The sequence below is a fragment of the Adiantum capillus-veneris genome, chromosome 1 (genome assembly GCF_014529385.1).
Source record: "Adiantum capillus-veneris isolate H3 chromosome 1, ASM1452938v2, whole genome shotgun sequence".
Taxonomy (NCBI): Eukaryota; Viridiplantae; Streptophyta; class Polypodiopsida; order Polypodiales; family Pteridaceae; genus Adiantum; species Adiantum capillus-veneris.
The window spans coordinates 99,622,094-99,642,497 of record NC_140931.1 but is presented as its reverse complement, the minus strand read 5'-3'; the positions used below and the strand labels follow the sequence as shown (position 1 = coordinate 99,642,497).

General features: G+C 42.4%; 2 protein-coding genes across 6 annotated transcripts; one reads left to right on the top strand and one right to left on the bottom strand.

The window, feature by feature from the left end:
* The first annotated feature begins 3,177 nt into the window (after positions 1–3,177).
* On the top strand, positions 3,178–7,372 carry LOC147465252 (tubby-like F-box protein 3). 3 transcript variants are annotated; one of them, XM_086519114.1, is made up of 5 exons: positions 3,178–3,574; positions 4,914–5,474; positions 5,854–5,941; positions 6,032–6,164; positions 6,246–7,372. In XM_086519114.1, the coding sequence occupies exons 2-5, from the start codon at positions 5,106–5,108 to the stop codon at positions 6,907–6,909; spliced, it is 1,254 nt and encodes a 417-aa protein (XP_086375240.1). In that variant the 5' UTR covers positions 3,178–3,574; positions 4,914–5,105; the 3' UTR covers positions 6,910–7,372. The 3 variants fall into 3 exon arrangements, with proteins under 3 accessions (XP_086375240.1, XP_086375230.1, XP_086375225.1); XM_086519104.1 differs by lacking the exon at positions 3,178–3,574 and adding an exon at positions 4,306–4,458; XM_086519099.1 differs by lacking the exon at positions 3,178–3,574 and adding an exon at positions 4,465–4,607.
* A 1,739-nt stretch (positions 7,373–9,111) lies between these two features.
* Positions 9,112–15,763, bottom strand: LOC147465251 (calmodulin-binding receptor-like cytoplasmic kinase 2). Of its 3 annotated transcripts, none has more exons than XM_086519096.1 (8): positions 15,590–15,763; positions 12,625–12,689; positions 12,233–12,551; positions 11,927–12,147; positions 11,046–11,214; positions 10,062–10,151; positions 9,675–9,973; positions 9,112–9,453 (listed from the first exon to the last, which is right to left on the bottom strand). In XM_086519096.1, exons 3-8 carry the CDS (start codon positions 12,471–12,473, stop codon positions 9,205–9,207), a joined length of 1,269 nt encoding a protein of 422 aa, XP_086375222.1. In that variant the 5' UTR covers positions 12,474–12,551; positions 12,625–12,689; positions 15,590–15,763; the 3' UTR covers positions 9,112–9,204. The 3 variants fall into 3 exon arrangements, with proteins under 3 accessions (XP_086375222.1, XP_086375210.1, XP_086375217.1); XM_086519084.1 differs by having other exon boundaries at positions 9,112–9,462; positions 15,590–15,762; XM_086519091.1 differs by having other exon boundaries at positions 9,112–9,462; positions 12,233–12,486; positions 15,590–15,762.
* Between the last annotated feature and the right edge of the window lie 4,641 nt (positions 15,764–20,404).

Below are 20,404 nucleotides of genomic sequence, written 5' to 3'. Positions count from 1 at the left end.
AATAGCCTGTGCAGTACTGCCTGTAGTGGAAACAGAGGCCGAAATGAGCCCAAATCAAAATTCTGAGCAGACCAAGCTCTACGAGCCTCCCCAAAATTTTTGTCAACCTGTGAATGCTCAACAAAGCTCACTGAAATCGAAGAAAGTGAGCAGGCGTGTGCTGGAGCAGCTGGCGACCAAGCCCGTGAGGATGTGACTTGCTCTGATACCAATTGTTGGATTTAGGGTTGCAGAGAAACACACACAGCTTGGAGAAGACGAAGGAAGCTCAAGGCACACTATAGAGAGTGTTTTACTTAGTGTGCAATGGAAAGATGGATAGCCCTAGAGTGATGGGCGTATAAACAATGCACGGGGAAAAAAACCTCCTAAAGAGGGAAAAAATGCCCCAACGGTCCTAGTGTGTTCACACACATCACTACCACATGTATATGGTAACAAAATCCAAATTGATAAACTGGATTCAAAGCCTCTAATGGGATTATACCCCCTTCTGTCAGTATAGCTGGATGCAATCTGATACCAGATGGACAAATATTCAGATTATCAGGAATACCCATGGGATTCAAAGTCACTATGGGGCAAAGGTGGGAGTAGATTATGGCAAAGTTCAAAAGGAAGATTTCTATGTGGCAAGCTCTTCAACCTTCTCTTGCCTCCAGAACTTTTGTACTGAATAAATTTTTGCTTCCCTCTTTAATCTATTTCATATCTTGCTAGAAGACCACCTGTTCTCAACTTAATCAAATAACTTCTCTGTCTAGAGATTTCTTTGGGCAGGAACAGAAGACATCAATAAAATACCCAAGGTGGCTTGGAGCGCCTGCTGCCTGCACAAAACTAGAGGAGGTCTAGGCATATTGGATATTAACAGAATGGCTGTAAGGATGGCAGCTAAATGGATAGTCAGATCCATTGACAGTCAAGACTTCTGGGCCTGCCTGATAAAAAGAAATATTCAAAAGTTTCATGTACATGAGTACAAAGCTTGGAAGGAACTCTCTCTTTGGGATGTAATGTCTTCTAACTGGAGCTTCAGACCTACAGGTTCTCTGCTTGTCATCAGACTGTGGGAGTCCTGGTTTAAAATAAAAAAGGCATATCACTTCCCCCCAGCACTCTCAGAATGATGTTATTGTACTCTTATATGATTCTATATGGATGGGATGGTCAACAAGTAATACTGGGAAGAGCCTTTCAATAAAAGCTCACAAGTGTTTCAAAGCAGGCATAAGAACATGGGGGGACCTGCAGAACAATGGCCCGAAAGCAGATTTCTAACCGTTTTAATACCTCTGTTGGATGTCTTACAGATTTGTTGAATAGACTAGAAGATTTGTACAACAATACTCAGACACAACAAATCTTTGACTCTACAGCAGTATGTTTGGAAGGTCTACAAACTGTCCACTGACATCCCAGATTTTGAGGAGAAGCTTAGACAGAAGCTCAACTTCAAATGGGGGCTGAAATGGAGCTCAAAGCAATGGATATATAGATTTAAATACCTTTGGAGCTTTGCTATTCCAATCAAGCACAATTTTCTTGCCTGGCTGATTTTACATCAGGGCATATGGACTGGATACAGAGCACTCAAAGCTGGAATTGGGGATGGGAAGTGCTAGAGATGCAACTATGCTGAAGATCTTCACCATATTTTTATTGGCTGTCCTTCCAATTCCTCCAAACTCCTAGCTTTAGCATTGAGCTGCAAAGAAGTACATCCACACCAATTGTCAGCTCAAGAAATATTAGTAGGTGAATGTATCAGAAAGGACATTTCTCTTTGGAATATATGGAGAATGACCTATCTATGGTCAGAGAATTAAAACCATTTTCAATGGCAAAAAGGAGGACAACACCTCAGAGTTTGTCTATTACAGGAAGAAAATTTTTACCTCTTGTCTGGACCAAATGAAGAATGTGGGTAATGGTCCTCTGTATCTCATTCAGAGAGAACACAGATGGCAGTCATGGAAAGACATTAGGTTGGGAACCTATTCTAAGGAAAGGCTTGTTATGGCCTTTTCTTGTTTTGATTTGTAATTTTTCTTTTTGCTTTGGGAAGCATCTCTCCCCACTTGTGAGGCAATGTTGTAGTTTCTTTTCTTAATACATTTCTTGTTCTATCAAAAAAATAAAAAAATCCAAATTGATGATGTTATAAGCAAAGCTCCTTGTGGCATGGGAAACTGTCCTTAATTTGTCCTTAATTCATCCATTTACGAAATGGCAATATGATCTTGTTCCAGGATGCCTGTATGGTGTTGTTCAATGTTACAAATAGGTTGCAAACTTGTGCATAATCTGCAACCGGCAACAAACAAGGCCACCTCACAACCTTTTCCACGGTTCCAACTGATGTTTCGTGAAATTTTATTGGATAAAAATGAAGCGCCCACTTACATGAAGAAGTTAGCAAATCACTCACGGGAACACAAAATGTTCTCAACTTGTTGGCAACCAATTGCTGGTGGAGGCAACCAATTGCAAACCACCAACAGACTTGACCTGACCCTAAATATAGCCATAAGTAGATGATAGATTCTCTTTGAGGGGAGCCCTCTTGTGGAGATGTCAACCTGTAGCTCTTGCATATGCTTATGGCGATGACCCTGATGAGTCATTGAACAAGATTGTCTGGTTGTGACGTCGCCCTAGTGGCATCAATGACGTCGACACGGGGGGATACTATGCGCGTGTGTGTGTGTGAGAGAGAGAGCGCACACTTTTACAATGTGTTACTGTTAAGGAACTATATGGCTCACACAAAGCGTGAGCTTTGCGTTATTATCGGCCTCTTGAGTTGTGGGTGCGGATCAACATCAGCCATTGTGTACAAACAATGGAGAAGAGAGAGTTTGAGAGAAATTGAAGAGAGCTTGCTAGGTAAAGCGAGGCAAAGCTCTGCTGCTGTTGATGCTTTTCCAAAGAGAAAAGTATATAAAAAAGCTAGAAAATAGAGAGAGAGAGAGAGAGAGAGAGAGAGAGAGAGAGAGAGCGCACACAACTGCTGCTCTTCTAGAGAGTTATGGATTAGAGAGAGATCAGTGAGAGGAAGAGAGAGGATAAGATTTGCGCTGCAATTTGGTTCCGTTCGAATTTCGGATTCAGGAATAATAATCGGAGTCTAGAGAGAGGAGACAAGTTGTCGGAGATGCGATCATGAGGTGGGTTCCTAACTTCCTCTTGAATGCCTGCATATAGGTGTTAATACGGTCTGTGATAGAGAGAGAGAGAGAGAGAGAGAGAGAAAGAGAGTCGAAGTTCTATCAAAGATATATCTAGATTGAAGTGGATTCTGATGTCCACCATTCTGTCTAGGCTGCTAGCCTCTAGCCTAGAGAGAGAACAATGAAGATGAAGCAACTCTCTGAACTCCACTGTCCCGAGTCCCTTTTTATGAGTTCAAGTTTTTAGAGAGAGAAGCATTGGAATTTGGGAACCTTTCAGACAGACGAGCATTGAGGCTGATTGAGCTTCCAAGTTCCGCCTATAGCGCAAGTGCGAGTCTGCAGTGAGGAAGCAGTCGGCTCGGCTGGTAGCCCTCGCTTTACAGACTTCGTGGATCAAGGTGGGTTTCTTTTCATTGTCTGAAGAGCTGAAAGTCATTAGCAGCAGAGAGAGAGAGAGAGAGAGAGAGAGAGAGCAATTGGGCAATGGGCATCATCGAGATCTGAGGTTATGGCAGATTTGAGGTGGGTTAGAGAGAGAGAGAGAGAAGGCTTTTGCCCAGCGGTTTGTCGACTGTCGGGGAGAATCGAGGTGGTTCCTTGGGGGGAGAGAGAGAGAGAGAGAGAGAGAGAGAGTGTGCCCGCGGTCTATATGTATGTCTCCCTGTTGGCTGAGAACGTAGTGAGAGATTTGACAAGTATTTCCTGACTTATCCAGGTTGAGAGCGAGAGGGAGATCGCGCGCGCGCGCGTGTGTGTGTGTGTGAGAGAGAGAGAGAGAGAGAGAGAGAGAGAGAGAGAGATGGCCGCAACGCCCTGGGGCTTTTTGCTTTCGTGCAGCAGGGACTGAGGGGAGAGAGGCAGAAGAGAGCTCGCGTGGAGGAATAAAAAAGCTTCAGATTCCCAAGGAAAAATAGTGCAGTTTTCAAAAGAAAGGGTTGTGGCCAAGCCGAGAAGGCAAGAAAGGCATTTTTGTGCAGATGATCGCGATACTGAGGAGGGTTACCTCGAAGTCATCGACAGCACCATTTTCTTTTTAGGTGAGGGCCACTTTGACTCTGTTTTATTTTCTCTGCTTCAGTCTCCTCTCTCCCAAAGGGCCTCCTCTAAATTATAGTCCTCTTTCCCCTTTCCCCATAATCACCCCCCCGCCCCCTTTGTCTTGTAATTAGCACCCACTTAGCTTCATTATTGTAGCAGATCTTGCTTTGCATTTTGCTGCTTTGGAACCATTGCACCATCATCAGCTTTCCTGCTGCATCCCCTTTCCACTTCCAGGGGAAAGGTGGGTACCCTCTTCTGCAGTTTTTGTGAAAATTCTTTGTTAAAGTGGAACAATGGTGTTTGAGCTCATCCGTGCACATGTTGATGCGGCATGGTTTCCTGGATTTGATCTCTCATTGTAGAGCTTGCTACCGAAAGATACATTGCAAGGTACTTGGAGCTCAGTGCACCCATTTCGATGTGCGCACGTGTAGAACCGTTGAAGATTTTGTTTTTGGAGATCCCAGAATGGTTGTCGTCCCCCTTATTTTTTTGAGCAATCATTCTTCATAAGGCCATTTGGAAGTTTCATACATCACAAGGATAAATTTAGATGCTAATTAGCATTTGGTTGGTCCAAATTGGGGTTTTGTTTTAAGTAACCTTGTTGTGGTGTGAAGGTGTGGGTATTGTTAGTTCAACCACTCACAAGGTTTGGTTGGAATTATGCTGAAATAGTTTTTTTTGGTGATGCAGCTTTTGTGGCATTGGTGAACAGATCCAATTGTGGTGCATTCCTTTACAATCAGGGCTGATTATCTATGGTGTCATATATGACAAGCTGCCAGAGCTGAAGCACAGGAATGCTTTGAAAGTTTCTCATTTTGACTAGACTGTCAGCAAGGGAGGTGCTCTGTATACGCGAAATCCGACAACAAGGCATTTCAGATGTCTTTCAAGAATCTTGTGAAAGACTTGAAGGACATGAAAGACAACATAGGGAGCATGTCGCGAAGGACATTCGATGTGAAATTCTCTCACTGCAGCAGCAAAGTGCGTTCACAAAGTGCTGTTTTGGATGTGCTCACATCCATGAAAACTGATGACCCAACAGAAAAAAGCTGCTGGGCTAATTTACCACCGGAGCTTCTTCGTGATGTGCTTCAAAGGGTTGAGTCTGCAGAAGGCTCTTGGCCTGCCAGAAAGGATGTTGTTGCCTGTTCCGCTGTGTGCCAGACATGGAGGGAAATTACGAAAGAGCTTGTCAAAACACCAGAGGAATCTGGAAAGCTCACCTTTCCCATATCTCTGAAGCAGGTAGGTTCCAATATCTCTTTAGAAATGCTTTCTAGTTGCATTAAAGATGAAGTTGGTACAGATTTAGGGAGGGAGGTCTGATACAACGTTATTCAGCTAAAAAAGCTATTCTTTACATTCTGGTAAAGTAGTGAAAGAGAGGCTATCACGCTTCCCTTCTTATATACATACATGTGTGTGTGCACGTGTGTTGGTACACTCACATACTTGCACACAGATGCCATTACATCATGTACATCTCATGTCTCTGGATGCATATGTCTGTACACATGTATATACATGTATGGAAACACTTACTCATACAAAAAGTACATGCATTTTATGATGGTCCATGGATTTCATGTGTTTTTGACTCCTCAAATCATCTCAATGAATCCAGCCTGGCCCAAGAGATGGACAAATGCAGTGCTTTATCAAGAGAGACAGGGCCAGCTCCACCTATTATCTTTACCTTGGCCTTTCTCCTTGTGAGTGATTGCAAGTCTGGTTTTTTTGCATTGTACTTAAGCGCGTCTGACTCCTACTTACGTGGTCATTTTCTCTTCCCTCAATTTCAGCTTTGATGGTTGAGAACAGCAAGTTTCTTCTGGCAGCTCGAAGAGTCCGGCGAGCCACAAGCACAGACTATCTGATTTCTCTGAATGCAGACGACATGTCCAGAGGAAGCAATAACTATGTTGGCAAGCTAAGGTTAGAGTCTGCCCTCAGTGTGTTATGAATGTTATACTGTGAGAAAGAGGGTTTCAATGTCTTTTGATGGTAATGTGTTAGGTCTAATTTTCTGGGAACCAAGTTTACGATACACGATAGTCAGGCTCCTGTTGATGGAGCTCCATTGTCAACGAGCCGTGCTTGCAAACGCATTAGCTCCAAGCAAGTATCTCCGAGGGTTCCAGCATGCAGCTACAACATAGCACACATTGCTTATGAATTGAATGTTCTAGGCACAAGAGGGCCCCGACGCATGCAATGCACTTTGCATTCAATTCCAGCGTCATGTATGGAGCTGGGTTGTAGTGCTCCGACGCCCACAGAGTTTGCAAGCTGCACGGAAGATTCGATTTTGGCAATGTCGAGCTCGAAATCCACCTCCGAGCTCGGCAGTCTTGGGCTTGACTCTACGGGCGCAGTTGATATCAAAAGTGTGACTCCTTTGGTTTTGAAGAACAAGGCACCTCGGTGGCATGAACAGTTGCAGTGTTGGTGTTTGAATTTTAGAGGGCGAGTCACTGTTGCGTCAGTGAAGAACTTTCAGCTCGTTGCAGGCCTTGAACCTGGTCCTAATCTGCCCCAAAGTGAGCTTGACAAGGTTCTGCTGCAGTTTGGGAAGATAGGGAAAGATATTTTCACTATGGATTATCGGTACCCATTGTCTGCCTTTCAAGCTTTTGCGATATGCTTGAGCAGTTTCGATACAAAGCTGGCATGTGAGTAGCAGTGAAGAGCTTATACCTTATCCAGAGGTAGTTCTGCCTTGTCATGTGAATACCCCTAGATTTTTGGTCAAGGAAATTGTAGGGGCAATTCTTCACAAGAATAGCTCTTCATACGAGTTCATCTGCCGTTTGCCGAGATCCTTGGCTCTTTGGCAGGAAGGGAGGTTTTGCAAGACTCAGTCTTTTGGATAAGTAAAGTTGTGAGCTTCTTCCGTTTGCACAGATTTGAAAGGTTCTATGAGACGACCATTTACCTCTTTTCCTATCCTTTTGTGGTCGTAGTTCTCACTCATACCCTTGCCTGGCACATAAAACCACATGAGACATGTTTTTAAAACCCCAAGGGCCAACACTATCTTGAGAATTTCCCTGTATCTCAAGTTTTGGGTATGCATGAATGCAACCAGACTCCTGTATATGATCTTTGAAGTAGTTTTTTGTGGGTGTTGCTAGTGTTTTCAAGACTATGTGTTTGTTGGCCTTCTAGTTCGTAAATCAACTTGGCTTCACAAGTTTCTAGATTGGGCAGTGCAAGGTGTGGTAAGCGTCCAAGCTACATGTCTGCTGCCTTTTTAAAACAAGGCTTAGTGAAGGAGGGACAGACATTAGAGTTTTTGCATGAAATCTTCGTGGTGTTCTAGTTTGTAAATGGGTCCTTTCATTTCTTTCATAGTGGAGTTGATTTTAGTGTTTCTTCATCTTCTGGCAGAATCGTAGCAGAGTTAGTTCGGTTGTTGAGGAGGTTTGGCCAATGATCGACCTAGTTGTGCCTCTTTTTCTGTCAGCATATCTCTGAAATTCAACAATCAGGTCTCCGTCTTGAAAATTATGAGAGGTGGTGCAAATGTTCTTTTCATTATGCTTGTCAGTTTTTGTAGACGAACATACATCTAGGATGCACATGGGGGTGGCAATTTTGAGGCATTTATTGGGTGTTAAGAGGCTAGGAAGAGGAGGGTCCAAAAAATTCGGTATGGGATGAAGTGATAATATGATTATCTTCACTTCTAAATGGCATATTTTGTTTAAAGCTGTGGGCCTCTTTCATGTGAATGAATGAACGTCATCCTCAGTAACAAAATATGCAAATGAATGGAGGGTTGTAGTATGCTGTCTTGGAAATGGGGAGTGTTTGTCTGAAGAGTGAACTGTTGATGTTCACTCGTGTTTTCTTTAAGTGAATACATCTTCCGGTGGTGCATATCATTAAAACTAAGAATAGAGGCAAATTGCTGACTGCAGGATTCTGCAATCTGATGGTAAAATGCATGGACACCTTGGCTCTCATTATATCTTGCAAGCAAGGATAATAGTTTTGGTTTTAAGTAGCACAAAAATTTCAGTACCTCTTCAAACCTTGGGATTATGCAACCGAATCACGGTATTTTATATTTGTTTTAAATCTTGCAGCATATATATACAGTTCTATTTTATATTTGTTTTAAATCTTGTAGCATATATATACAGTTCTCCGGCATGATGGCCTTAACTTATCCTAGTCGAGAGAATTTCTTTTACCTTGCTTTGCAATGGGTTCAAGCACCTAGTCAGGTAAATGGAAGAGCCTTGCAGTTGCAGCTTTATACTTGGCTTGAGGCCTTCATCTTTTTTTTTTTGGTTAAGCGATTGGTGCACACTAAAAGCAAAGATGAGTGTAAACAGTAAAGCTTCTGAACTAGACCAAGGACTTGGTCATAACACTACTGCAAATGCCGAGTCTTCTTAATGGTTTAGTGTACCAAGAACTTGGATGCAGGGCTGCAAAGGCCAACTTTGTATACTCATTTAAGACCGCTGATCTTAAGTGATTGCTTGCCAATTATTTCTCTGCTTAACTTTTGGTAGGAGGATTTAAAGAGAGATGAACACAATGTCCTAACAAACCGAGTATACTCATTTAAGACCATTAATCTTCAGATAAGTGATTGCTTGCAATTAATTTCTATGCTCAACTTTTGGTAGGGGGGATCTAAAGAGAGCACACAATGGTTTAATAAACTGAGCTAAAGGAACCAAAGGAGAGTTAATGATTAGATTTGGTTATCTCATGCCCAAGGTTTATCGTTAAAGGAAAGCAATGATTCAAAGGATCACTACTTAAAGCCATCATCCAAAGATAAAAACAAAACCAAAGCCTGCGCCGTCGGCAACCCAAAAGTATAATGAGATCTAATATCTGCAACAAATGTGGGAAAAGACGCTTAACAACTGAATATCATATACTCGAATTAATACGAAGAAGTGTGTTACCGACCACCACTGAAATTGATGTGTGTGGATACACTAGACTCTACTTACATTTGCTCATTGAACAATTTTGATAGCTCTCTTGGTTTTGAATTCTGGTGCTGCCACAAATTTCTGAAGTCTTTTCTAACACTCCACAAGACTTCCGTAGTCTTCTTCATAGTGGGTCTTTCCTGTTTACTAGGAGCTGCACATTGAAATGCTAGTTCTAATACTTTCTCAATCATCATATATGCTGATGATGTTCTCTCTATCTTTGGGTCCAGCACTTCTATCCCTTTTCCATCATTGAACATCTGGAATGCCTGCAACAATCTCTCTCTCTCTCTCTCTCTCTCTCTCTCAATGCAAAGCAGACCACTCATTTTTCGACAAAACAACCACCCCCCCCCCCCCCCCCCCCCCCCCCCCTGCCACCAAACAAAAAAAGCACGCACACAGCATGAGAAAATCTACAAAGAATGATGTCCAGATTGCCTCTTGTCGAGCTAGAGCATAAAACCTGCATAGTACATACCCATCTTGTTGTTACCCTCTCTTTTGATTCCCGTTTCTGCTCAATTGGCCGTCTAGCTGAGAATAATTCCACGAGAAGGACGCCATAAGAGTACACATCACTTTTCTGAGTCAGTTGATATGTTTTCAGATACTCTGGGTCAAGATATCCTGCGGTCCCTTTCACTTGCGTAGATACATGAGTTGCATCAAAGTCTGTGGGACCGAGACGCGAAAATCCAAAGTCCGCTACTTTTGCTCGGAAGTTTTCAGTCAGAAGTATATTTGAGGACTTGATGTCTCGATGTATAATGGACTTATCTGCTATACAACATCAGCTTTAAGGAACCTGATGTAGTCCGTGATCGACAGAGAGCAAACAAGAAGCAAAACAAAAGTTGAAAATCACCTGCATAAAGGTGGAGATAAGTTAAAGCATGTGCGACATCTATAGCAATATCCAGCCGTGTAACGAGGTCGAGCACCATTCCATATTGGCCTGCAGCATTAACAGCTTGCTGGTAAGAACATGCTGCAAAAAGTGAGATGCTCACAGAGGCTACTGCAGTTCAAGATCAACTCCTTTGGTGCATAATTTTTGGAAGGGAAAATTAACAAAATACCCCTCAAATTTCAAAAATCCCCGAAGTACCCCTCATATTTTACCAGTAACTCTCAAAAAGCCCTTGAGCTTTTCCAAAATTCCCAAAATACCTCTTGTTAATCTTGCAAATATCTCCAAAGACTTTTTTGTTGGCAACTCTTCATAGGAAGAATGGTTTCCACTCAATAGAAGATAATAAATCAAGGATTTTAGATGGCGATGTGGGCTATTGAGATGAAATGCTCATTATTTTCAGACACAAATGTTTTATTTCTCAGCTTGTTTTGATGAAATTTTTGTCTAGGGCACTTAAAGATGGATCTCTATTGTCAACAAGATTATACAAAAAATTGAGAAATCCATCCAAAATCGGTACAAGGATATTTTGTGGAAATTCCCATAATACCCCTGAAAACTGTGGAAATTCCAATAATACCTCTCAAATCTAAAAAATTCCTTCAAAAATTTCCCCGACTTCTCATGACACTGAATCTAAAAATTGTGTGGAAAAAGATTTCAGTGTTGTGAGAAGCTGCTGGTGAGATATGAATTTTAAGCCTTTGAATGGTATTGTGTAGCAGAGTGTTAAACATTTGACTTTGATATGCATATAGAAAATGCCCAGATCACCTCTAAAAAGATTTGCAAGTTATAGACTATGGTTGAGTGCTCAATAATATTTGTGGTCTTTGCTATTAAATTAAAGCATGTTAATTACTGTGAAATCCACTTTCTTTAATAGATGTTTACATACAAACAACGTTAAATGTAAGTCAATTTAGCACATACCATCTAGATGTTCACGCAAATTGCCGTTTGCAACATACTCCACCACTAATATCCGCTCTGGCCCCTCTTCGGCATAGCCGATGAACTTCACAAGATTCAAATGCTCTATGCTCGACAAAGTAGACACCTCAGTCTGAAATTCCGCTGAAAGCTGGGCATCATATAGGTTCTAAAAAGAAGCAAAAAAAATCAACAAATGAACTCATCCAAAGACACTCGTCCTTATAGTCTTTTGAGCAAACTTAGGGGATAGCCCTTGTTGTTGTTTACTTTTCTCATAAGTAAAGTAGGGCCCCCCAATCTCGGAAAAATAAAATCTTTTCAAAACATCTCAAATGCATAATTGAAGGGTGAGTTTAGGAAATGAAAAGCCTCAAAGTCAAAAGACTTTTCATGTCCATACAAAGAGATATAAAGAGGTGGTCGAGTGTGCATTGAGACATTTGTATTTTTGTTGGAGTTAGGGTTGCAGGAATGCACACATAGCTTGGAGATGGAGAAGAAGCTCAAGGCACACAATAGAGAATGTATAATTGAGTGTGCGAATACAAGATGCGATAGCCCCAGAGTGATGGGTGTATACACAAAGCACGGGGAAAAAAACCTCAAAGTGAGAGAAAGGCAGTCCACCATGTGTTCACAAACATCACTACCATATACATGGTAACAAAATTTTTTTCTCTACCTTCACTGATAGCGTTTTCTTGTCTTTAGAGTTTCCTTGCAATAGTGGAAAATATATAGCTCATGTTTACTAATTAGTCATTAGGAAATCTAATAAGGAAATTAGAGAATCATAGTTAGTAAAAAGACATGAATAATTCTAGCAATTGCCTGATATCATGTCTAAAGCTTGAAGTTCAGAATCAGGTGAGTATTACCTTTTTGGCCCTCTTAATGGCCACCAAAGTTCCATCTTTCAACTTCCCCTTGTACACTGTACCAAACCCTCCTTGTCCGATCTTAAACGACGGGGAAAAGTTGCTGGTAGCTTTTGTGAGTTCAGATAGCGTGAAAATCACTACGCCACTTTTTTCATGATAGGTGTTTTCCTGAAAGCTTCCAAGTGACTGCAATGATGAGTTGTTGCCGGATGGATGCTCTGCACTAAGGGGTTTACCATCAGAAACTCTCTTTGATGTTAACAGGAACGCTTCAAAGAATGCACAGGAATTACAATGACTCACCGGACACTCCTGAGACTTTCACCTCCAGGTCTTTGTGCTTTGTCTTTCGATGCAGGAAGCAGCCTCCAAAGACATCGACAAGAGCGAAACGTTCCTTTAGCTTAGGGGATGGCCAGCTAGCTGAACTTTCCGGCGTTGATTTAGTTGATGACTCTGAGGAGTTTGTTTCATACGGGAAGCGTGAACTTTTCTTGCTTTTTCGTAGTGCTGACTTAACTTCTCCCTGAATTGAGGAAGGCATTTCTCTTCATATCCTAAGCAATACCATAAAATAGTTGTAGACACATGTTCAGCAACATCTCTTTTGGCTTGCAGTATCCTGAATGGCGAGGTAACATGCATCAAGAAGGGGTTGTCAAAGTCCTAAAGCATTGACAGGGTAAGACACAAACCAAAGCATCTACGATGTGGTTGACTCTTTCTTGTTTTGCAAAATCCACGTTGACAACTTCTGTGCCTGCAAACCATCGTAGTTATTGTAAACAAAGCTACCTTCATAAGGTCACCAAGATCGTAACTTCAAAAGTTAAACAAATCTGTCTAGAAAAAGGTAAAAAAACCAACTTAAGAAAAAATGTCAGTAATAATCATGTTGTTCAATGAAAATGCGTTTTGTACCCACAAGAAATTTATGAAACATTGTGTTAATATGAACCGTGTTTTGAAACTTTATCCCTAATGTTTACTAAAATCATTTCGAAAGATTGTTTTGCATTGAGGATGATTTGGAAACTTGAGCTTTGAAGATTAGCCTTCATTTTCAATCTTGACTTTCGTATTCTTTGTTCGTATCAGCATTCAACTCACTCACTACAAGTATGCATTGTCTTTTATCAATTTGATGGCTCATAGAATGAGAGCTTAGACATCTCTGAAGGGAAAGGAGAAAGCGGCCAAAGCTTCTAGTAACAAGAAGGGATCCAACGATTGTTAGCCAGCAGCAGTAGATACAAAAGCAAGTTCAACAACAAGTGCAACAGCTATTGACACATACATTGCATATGCTGCAGATCAAGACTTGCAGAATTCAATGCACCTTGTCCCGGCTTTTAGGGGAGGAACCCCACATTCTCAGATTCCAAAGCCACTAGATGGTGATAACACTATGTGCTTTCGAGCCTTAGGGAGCAAGTGCAGGTGCTTTTGGACCATATGGCACGGGTGCAGGTGCTTTTGGCACTTATGAAGCAAGGATGTACGGCCCTTTGCCTGGCATGTTTGGAAACACTAAGAGATTCCCATAGAGAGGGATCATTGAAATGTACAGAGGGCGGATGCCTCCAATCTTCCAGATTACTTTTGGGAAAGAGGGAAACACACTCAACGCTGCATATGTACGGTCAGTTGTCGCCTTTGGAGACACAAAAGGATGACAAAGGAGGCCAAAACGTTAATGTCTGGCATGTTTGGAAACCCTTGGTGATTCCCTCCGAGAGGGATCACTAAAACGTACAGAGGACAGATGCCTCCAATTTTCGGGACTACTATTGGGAAAGAGGGAACCACTCTTGAGGCCGCATATGCAAGATCACTTGTCGCTTTTGGAGACACAAAAAGATTACAAAGGAGGCTAGAATGTTAAGTTTGACAGTTTTTCTGGGCCTCCGGATGTGAAGAAAGCATTGCCTTTCATCCGGTAGTTTGATGCAGCTTTCTCAAGAGAAAAAACCAGATTAGGAAAGATGGCTCTTATTTGAAGGGGAACGCGTAGCAGTGATGCCAGACCTTGTTGCTTCATGGACAAACACTACGTGGGAGTCAAACGGCTGACATTTGTTTCTGAGGTATACAATCTCACAGCTTGAAATTATTTGCAGATGAAGAAGTGTGGCACTTCATTCTCTTACAACCAACGGTTCTGAAATACCTTTCTTCTAGTGGCTTCTTTTAAGATGGTCCCACTTGAGGAGCAGAGGAGCATTGTTGTTGTGAATTGCCTCTTGAGTTGCAGAGGTATTGCCTAAAGCAAAAGGCCACCGCATATACAGCATGATACCCCATGCACCAGACAACCATGCTTTGCTCACAGGCTCATTGACATTTGCAGACGAGGAGTTTGAGAAAAATTCGTACAACAAAGATCAAAATAAGGGTAAAGAAGTTCTTCAAGTGGAAGCACTCTAGTGAGCCATAATTGACACCCAAATAAAAGGCAGAATAGTACACAAGTGGGAAAAGTGCTACACTTGTCATATTTCAGCCGTGTGACCGACTAAGGAGGAAAATCAAGCAGATAAGCTTGAGACATCAAAGGCAGCTGAGGAAGGGAAGGCAAAGACCCAAGTAAGGTTAGTGTCAAATACGTTGGGATTGCAACAGGATCAAGAGGATGAGAGTACTTAGTTCTGCTGCCTGCAGAGCATGGCACAAAGTTTGCGATCAAGAAGCACTGATTTTCTTCAATAACACAGCCATGGACAGGTTTATTTGCCATTGGGAGTGAAGTATGAAGAGATGGGGCCAAAGAGAAAAAATGCCTATAAAATAAACATCTTTTGGGCTGTCTGGTTCAGACATATTCATTTTTAGAGCCATGAACCTAAAATTCTTCTTAGTCACATTTGTAAGGTGATTACAAATCCATACAGTAGTTTGATAATTGATTTCCCTGTAGTTTCTGTACAAACTATGACTTCTCACCTTAGAAAACAAAAAGAGAGCGCAAAAGAAAAAAAAAGCCACACAAATTACAAATGTGAACCCAAACTATAAACAATGAAACTTGTAAATAACTGTTATATACAAGAAACAAGTATACAAAGGAGAAGACACCATGAATCACAAGAACTTTTGGACAAATTCTCACAATAATTCCCACATTGTGACTTACCTCAACATCATGAGCTTCTGTGAGGGAGGCACCGCATACCTAGCTAGGGTACAATTGGGGGCAGGGGACGGCAAGCCCGGTTGGGGGGCCGGTGGTCCCCTACCCCCAATCGTACCTAGCTAGGTAAGCGGTGCCTCTCGAGCAGAAGCTCATGATGTTATTCATTGTATGAAAAACACTGAAAAAGACTCCATTTTCCTACATGAGAAAATTTATAAATCTTCTTGTGAATGCATCTCAAAGTTCACAAGCCTAAACAAGGCAAACTATCAGACTAAACTATGAAAATACTACACTTCAAACTGCAGACCAACAGCAAAAAGTCAGAATTCATGGTCTCGCGGTAATCTGCAGGGAAAGAAAACCATCATCGTGCATATTCATGACTAGACATTATGACATCCCCACCAATGTCACCAATTCTGGCATTGGGTGCAGAATATCAGCACACACAAAGGAAGGAGAGAGAGAGAGAGAGAGAGAGAGAGAGAGAGAAGAAAATCTCTTCCCAGCAGAGACAAGCACACCTGAATTGTGTCGCAAAGCTTGAACTATTCTGATCAAAATTGGCTACCTCGTAGGCAGAGAAACCCAGTTCGAAACGATTGAAGACCTGCTCAAAGGACAACTACTAATTGTCAAATATCTCTCTCTCACACACACACACACACACACTCGCACACACACGGAAGCGTCGATGATTTGAGCTTACAGGCCGCTGATGGGTGTCTTTGTGCAGAGGGTTGTGGTTGGGAACGCCAACAGTTGGCAAAGCCATGGCCGGGACCGTGTTGCGTCTCGTGGGCCCTTCCTCTCCCTCAGTCTTGCTGGTTATTGTTGCTGAACTCGGAAGGCACGCTTGTTGCACTCAATCAATGACCATCATTTTCATTGAAGAGTTAGATAGCTCGTGCATCCGACCGGATCAAAGGCCGGGACCGGCCGATGAAGCCAGGCCGTTGATCCCATCGTCACCTTCACGTTCTAAGGGCCCGAGACAGAAGTATGCACGAGCTGAGAGGAGGCTATTCTTCACCCGGGATTCCATATGCAGTTCCCTAGCAGGTCCGTATTTGATTCATTGAGCACTAGTAAGGCCGGCTGCCTTCGGCGGCCTCTCGCTCTCTGTTTCTCTCTCCCTCTTCATTACATGCACAAGGGCTTCTCTCAGTTTTGGAGTTTAGTTTTCATGTCGCAGATTTTGACTCGTGTAAAGGGCTCCCCCTTCTTCCATATTATGTTAGTTTAGATACAAAAAGTCTTTTGACTTTCTACCTCCATAGGCTTTTCATTTCCTAAACTCACCCTTAAGTTATGCATTGGAGATGTTTTGAAAGGATTTTTTATTTTTAGAAATTGGGGAGACCTACAGTGTGAGCGTGGAATGAGTGCTCTCATATCCCGATTGGTAATGTAAATTTGCCAATTGAAAATCTTAAATCCCAATTGTAATTCCATTGGACCTTGATTATGAAGGTCCAAAATTGACCATTTTAGTTCTAAATCTCAACAAATACCCTACATTCTGGCATAAGTCCCCACTGTTTAAGTAGCCTGGAATGTGATGAAATACAATGATGGGAAGTGTAGTGAGATAAGTACTTGAGAACCAAGGGGTAGGAGTTCCTTCAGAATGGACCACCTCAAGGCCAAGGGATCATCCACTTGGTCCACCTACATAGAGCACAAAACGTAGAAAATAAGAGTGAGAGAGAGCGAGGAAACAAAAGAAGAGATGTTTTAACGTTGTAGGAAAAATCCCAAAGGGATCTTGAACATCTATCCATCCAATGGGTCTTGAACTCAAGACCCGGTACTGAAGCACACACACACACACACACACACACACACACACACACACACACACACACACACACACACACAGAGAGAGAGAGAGAGAGAGAGAGAGAGAGAGCAAGCTTACTGATTTGGTTCTTTTGAAATCAGGTTGCAATTGAGCAGCAACATCATCAAAGGCAAAACACGCAGGTCATTTTGCAAGAAGCACTTTACTTGTTATATTGTTTTGTTGCCGCAAGCTGTCAACCATTATCATCACTCCACCTGTCTTGCAATGTTGTGTCACAGAGGGTGAGACTCCCTCCGCATCCGACATCAAAGCTCGTTGCAGTCATTCACAAGCGGTACGATATCAGGCAAAGTTACTTTTGAGCCACCAATGACCACCTCTCTCTCTCTCTCTCTCTCTCTCTCTCTCTCTCTCTCTCTCTCTCTCTCCACACATCTTTTGCATTAGCAATATTGCTCAAAAAACCTTCTTTTAAAAACTTGAAATGGCAAATGGCCATGGCACAATTTGTAGATGCACAAAGGGAAAGTAGCTGACTCACTATACCTTATGAACGAAGGGTATTGGGCTAGTGAGCATGCAAATAGGTCAAAGAGCATCTTGCACAACGAACCTATAACGCATGCTCTAACTGCTTTAGCAAAAGGAGACTATCCTTTATGCCGTAGACACTCAGCAATGGCATGGCTTTGTCTAAAAATTTATTACCAATTGATGTCGTAGGAACAACTATGAATTACCATTCAAATGGCTCGGCATGAACCTCTCCTGTTAGTTGCAACCTTGGCTTATAATATCGATCGTGCCATCTATAATCATGTTCCCATGTAGCAAGCCATAGCCAAAAATAATATATGAGGGCTGGTAAATATCAAAGATGGAAAGGCAGATGCACCTTCCTCACACTAATAGAAACTTGCATTTGTTTGATTTGATAGAATCCACTTGAGCCTTTCTCATGCTCTAAACATATCTATTGTGGCTCTACCTTCAGTAGCTCCGCTACTAAAACCTCGACTGCCTTGAAAATGCAAGCTAGACATTCTTACACACACACACACACACACACACACACACACACACACACACACACACACACACACACACACACACACACACACACAGAGAGAGAGAGAGAGAGAGAGAGAGAGAGAGAGAGAGAGAGAGAGAGAGAGAGAGCCACCCATGTCCCCCACCAAGCCCTGCACACACCACAAAACAACGTAATTTATTAGTTTGTGTGTGTGTGTGTGTTGGGGAGGGAGGGGGGGTGGTAAAGACGCATCATATCATACCTGTAGGAGAAGGCAAAGGCAGCTTATAGTCTGTAGGATTGGCTGAGGAAATGAATGATTGCAACATTAGTTTGTTTATATTTAGAGAGGTTCTCCTCTTCAGTTTCAAGAGAATAGAGACGTTGGGGGTAGCTGGCACTCTTGAGTTGCGGGGCTATCTCAAGATCTCAAGGCTCGCCGCTTGGCTCTTATGCAAAGGTGGCTCCTCAGTGCGCACTCAACTCAAGGCCAATGGGAAGGTAGCCTTGCAACTAAACGCTAGCTCTTGCAACATGGCAGGCTAGCTCTTGAAAAGTGGCAAGCAAGATGCATAGTTGGCAATTGGAGGCATGCTAGTAGGTGGAGGCTTCAAACAATGGTTACATGGAAATGCATCCTTGTGTAGGTTCACATCTCTCTTTTTAATATAGTATATAGATGTCTTCCCTTCCCCTCGCCTTTCAACTCGACCCGCCGGTCATGCCGTCTTGGGAAAAGGTTCAGAGGACTATGACCCTAATGTCATGGCCAATATACTCAAGGACGCATGAACCTGAGGTTGTTGGGGAACATAAAGTTTCCATTAACTCAGCATTGGTCTGGTCTCAGTTGTCGGCATTGGTTTGGTCTCAATGGAATTTCACTAGTAAACTCTCGAATTTAGCAGTAATTGCTAGCGAAATAGACTCTCGCTTTAAGCGCCCTGTTGTGGATAAGATCTTCTATTCCGGATCTGGTCTCTTTGAGCTTCTTTAAGAAGGAAGACAAGATGGCTCTACTCACTGCTCCCTTTGTCATATTGTGTAGTCAGGTGGTGCATGTTATCCCTTGGCAACCCATCAAGCTTATAAAAAATGAAATGTACATGAAATGTCCCGTGTGGGTGTAATTTGTTGACTTGCCCACCTTTCTCTGGCCTTGTATTGGGGAACTTATTGCTTCGTTGGGGAAAGTGCATTTCTCCCCCTCTATTCACTATCGCAATCGGAATAAAGCATGTATTCTTTGGCACGCAGATAAAAAGTTTTTAGACACGTTGGAGATAGATCTTGATACGGTTGGAAAATTGGTAATTTATCTAACTAAAATGGGGGAAACTTGTTGGTTCCTATTTCCACTGTGGTCACTTAGGAAATTTTTCTAAAACCCCAATAACAGAGCTACTGATCTCATCCCCTCATACCAGGTAGTAAGACCATGGTGCCACATCAACAGATCTATGGGAAAGTCTCTATGAAAGGGGATATGCCTAAAGGGGGGGTCACTGCATCCAAAACTTTTCCTGCCACCCCAAGCTATGCTAGGACTCGTGGTTCCCGAGCTCCCTCCAATCCAAGACCGTTGTTTCATGATAGTGTTGGGAGTACTGTAAGGGAAAAGGGTTATGGATTCGGAGGGGTTTACATCCTCAAGGAAAAATTTAAACCTAAAGAAGGGTTCTCATCGGGCTACTCCTCTCACAACTTCTATGAAGTCTTAATGGAGGACATGCCCTCCCCTGAAACTCCGGCAGCTATAAACACTATAGTGGAGCAGCATGACTCCGGTAAAAAAGCAAAACTATCAACTGAAGAGGGTGCTTCTCATGGGATTCAACTAGAGGTTCACATGCAGGATTCAAACAATGATGATGGGGGAAAAAAATGGTTCAAAACACTCCACTATGAAGCTATCGACCTTCAATGTTAAGGGGTTAAATGACCCCACAAGACTTTACTCCTTCAATAAATGGATGCTAGCATCAGATCTAGATGTTTGCTTTGTTCAAGAGCATAAAATTCATAGTTGTGCTGGCAAGGTCTTTCATTACAAAGGTTACCAATGCTTTTATGGAGGGGACATCAACGATATTCGGGTGTCTTGCCATGCGTTAAAGCCTCTCTGCAACCGCGATGGCTGCTAGACCATCCTTCTAGTCGATGCTCGATCTTCCTTATCTCCACCCCTGGGGTTCGAAGATTATTGCTAATGTATATGCCGATAAAAAGCCCATACATTGTCATGATCTGTGGGAGTGGCTGCAGTTTGTATTTGTCTGATGGCTTGGTAGGGGGATCTCAATATGGTTTGCAACAGAAATGACACCACGTGCCATAAAATCTAATACCTAGCTTTAACCAAATTATTTTCTCCTATTAAACTCATCATTTAATATGGGAAGGTAAAAGGGGAAACAAGAGCAAGAACATGGATATGTGTTGCTAGACCTAACTCAGAACGGGGCCAAAAAAAAGATGGTTACATCTCGACATGGGCTC

Bases quoted from the DNA above. Each gene is read 5' to 3' on its own strand.
- LOC147465252 (XM_086519114.1), top strand. From the start codon at position 5,106: ATGTCTTTCAAGAATCTTGTGAAAGACTTGAAGGACATGAAAGACAAC. The intron at 5,942-6,031 runs GTGAGTGATTGC...CCTCAATTTCAG, and splicing joins TTACCTTGGCCTTTCTCCTT to CTTTGATGGTTGAGAACAGC. The intron at 6,165-6,245 runs GTTAGAGTCTGC...GTAATGTGTTAG, and splicing joins AACTATGTTGGCAAGCTAAG to GTCTAATTTTCTGGGAACCA.
- LOC147465251 (XM_086519084.1), bottom strand. From the start codon at position 12,473: ATGCCTTCCTCAATTCAGGGAGAAGTTAAGTCAGCACTACGAAAAAGC. The intron at 12,148-12,232 runs GTGAGTCATTGT...CCCTTAGTGCAG, and splicing joins GAAAGTCTCAGGAGTGTCCG to AGCATCCATCCGGCAACAAC. The intron at 9,974-10,061 runs GTGATTTTCAAC...GTTGTATAGCAG, and splicing joins TTATCTCCACCTTTATGCAG to ATAAGTCCATTATACATCGA.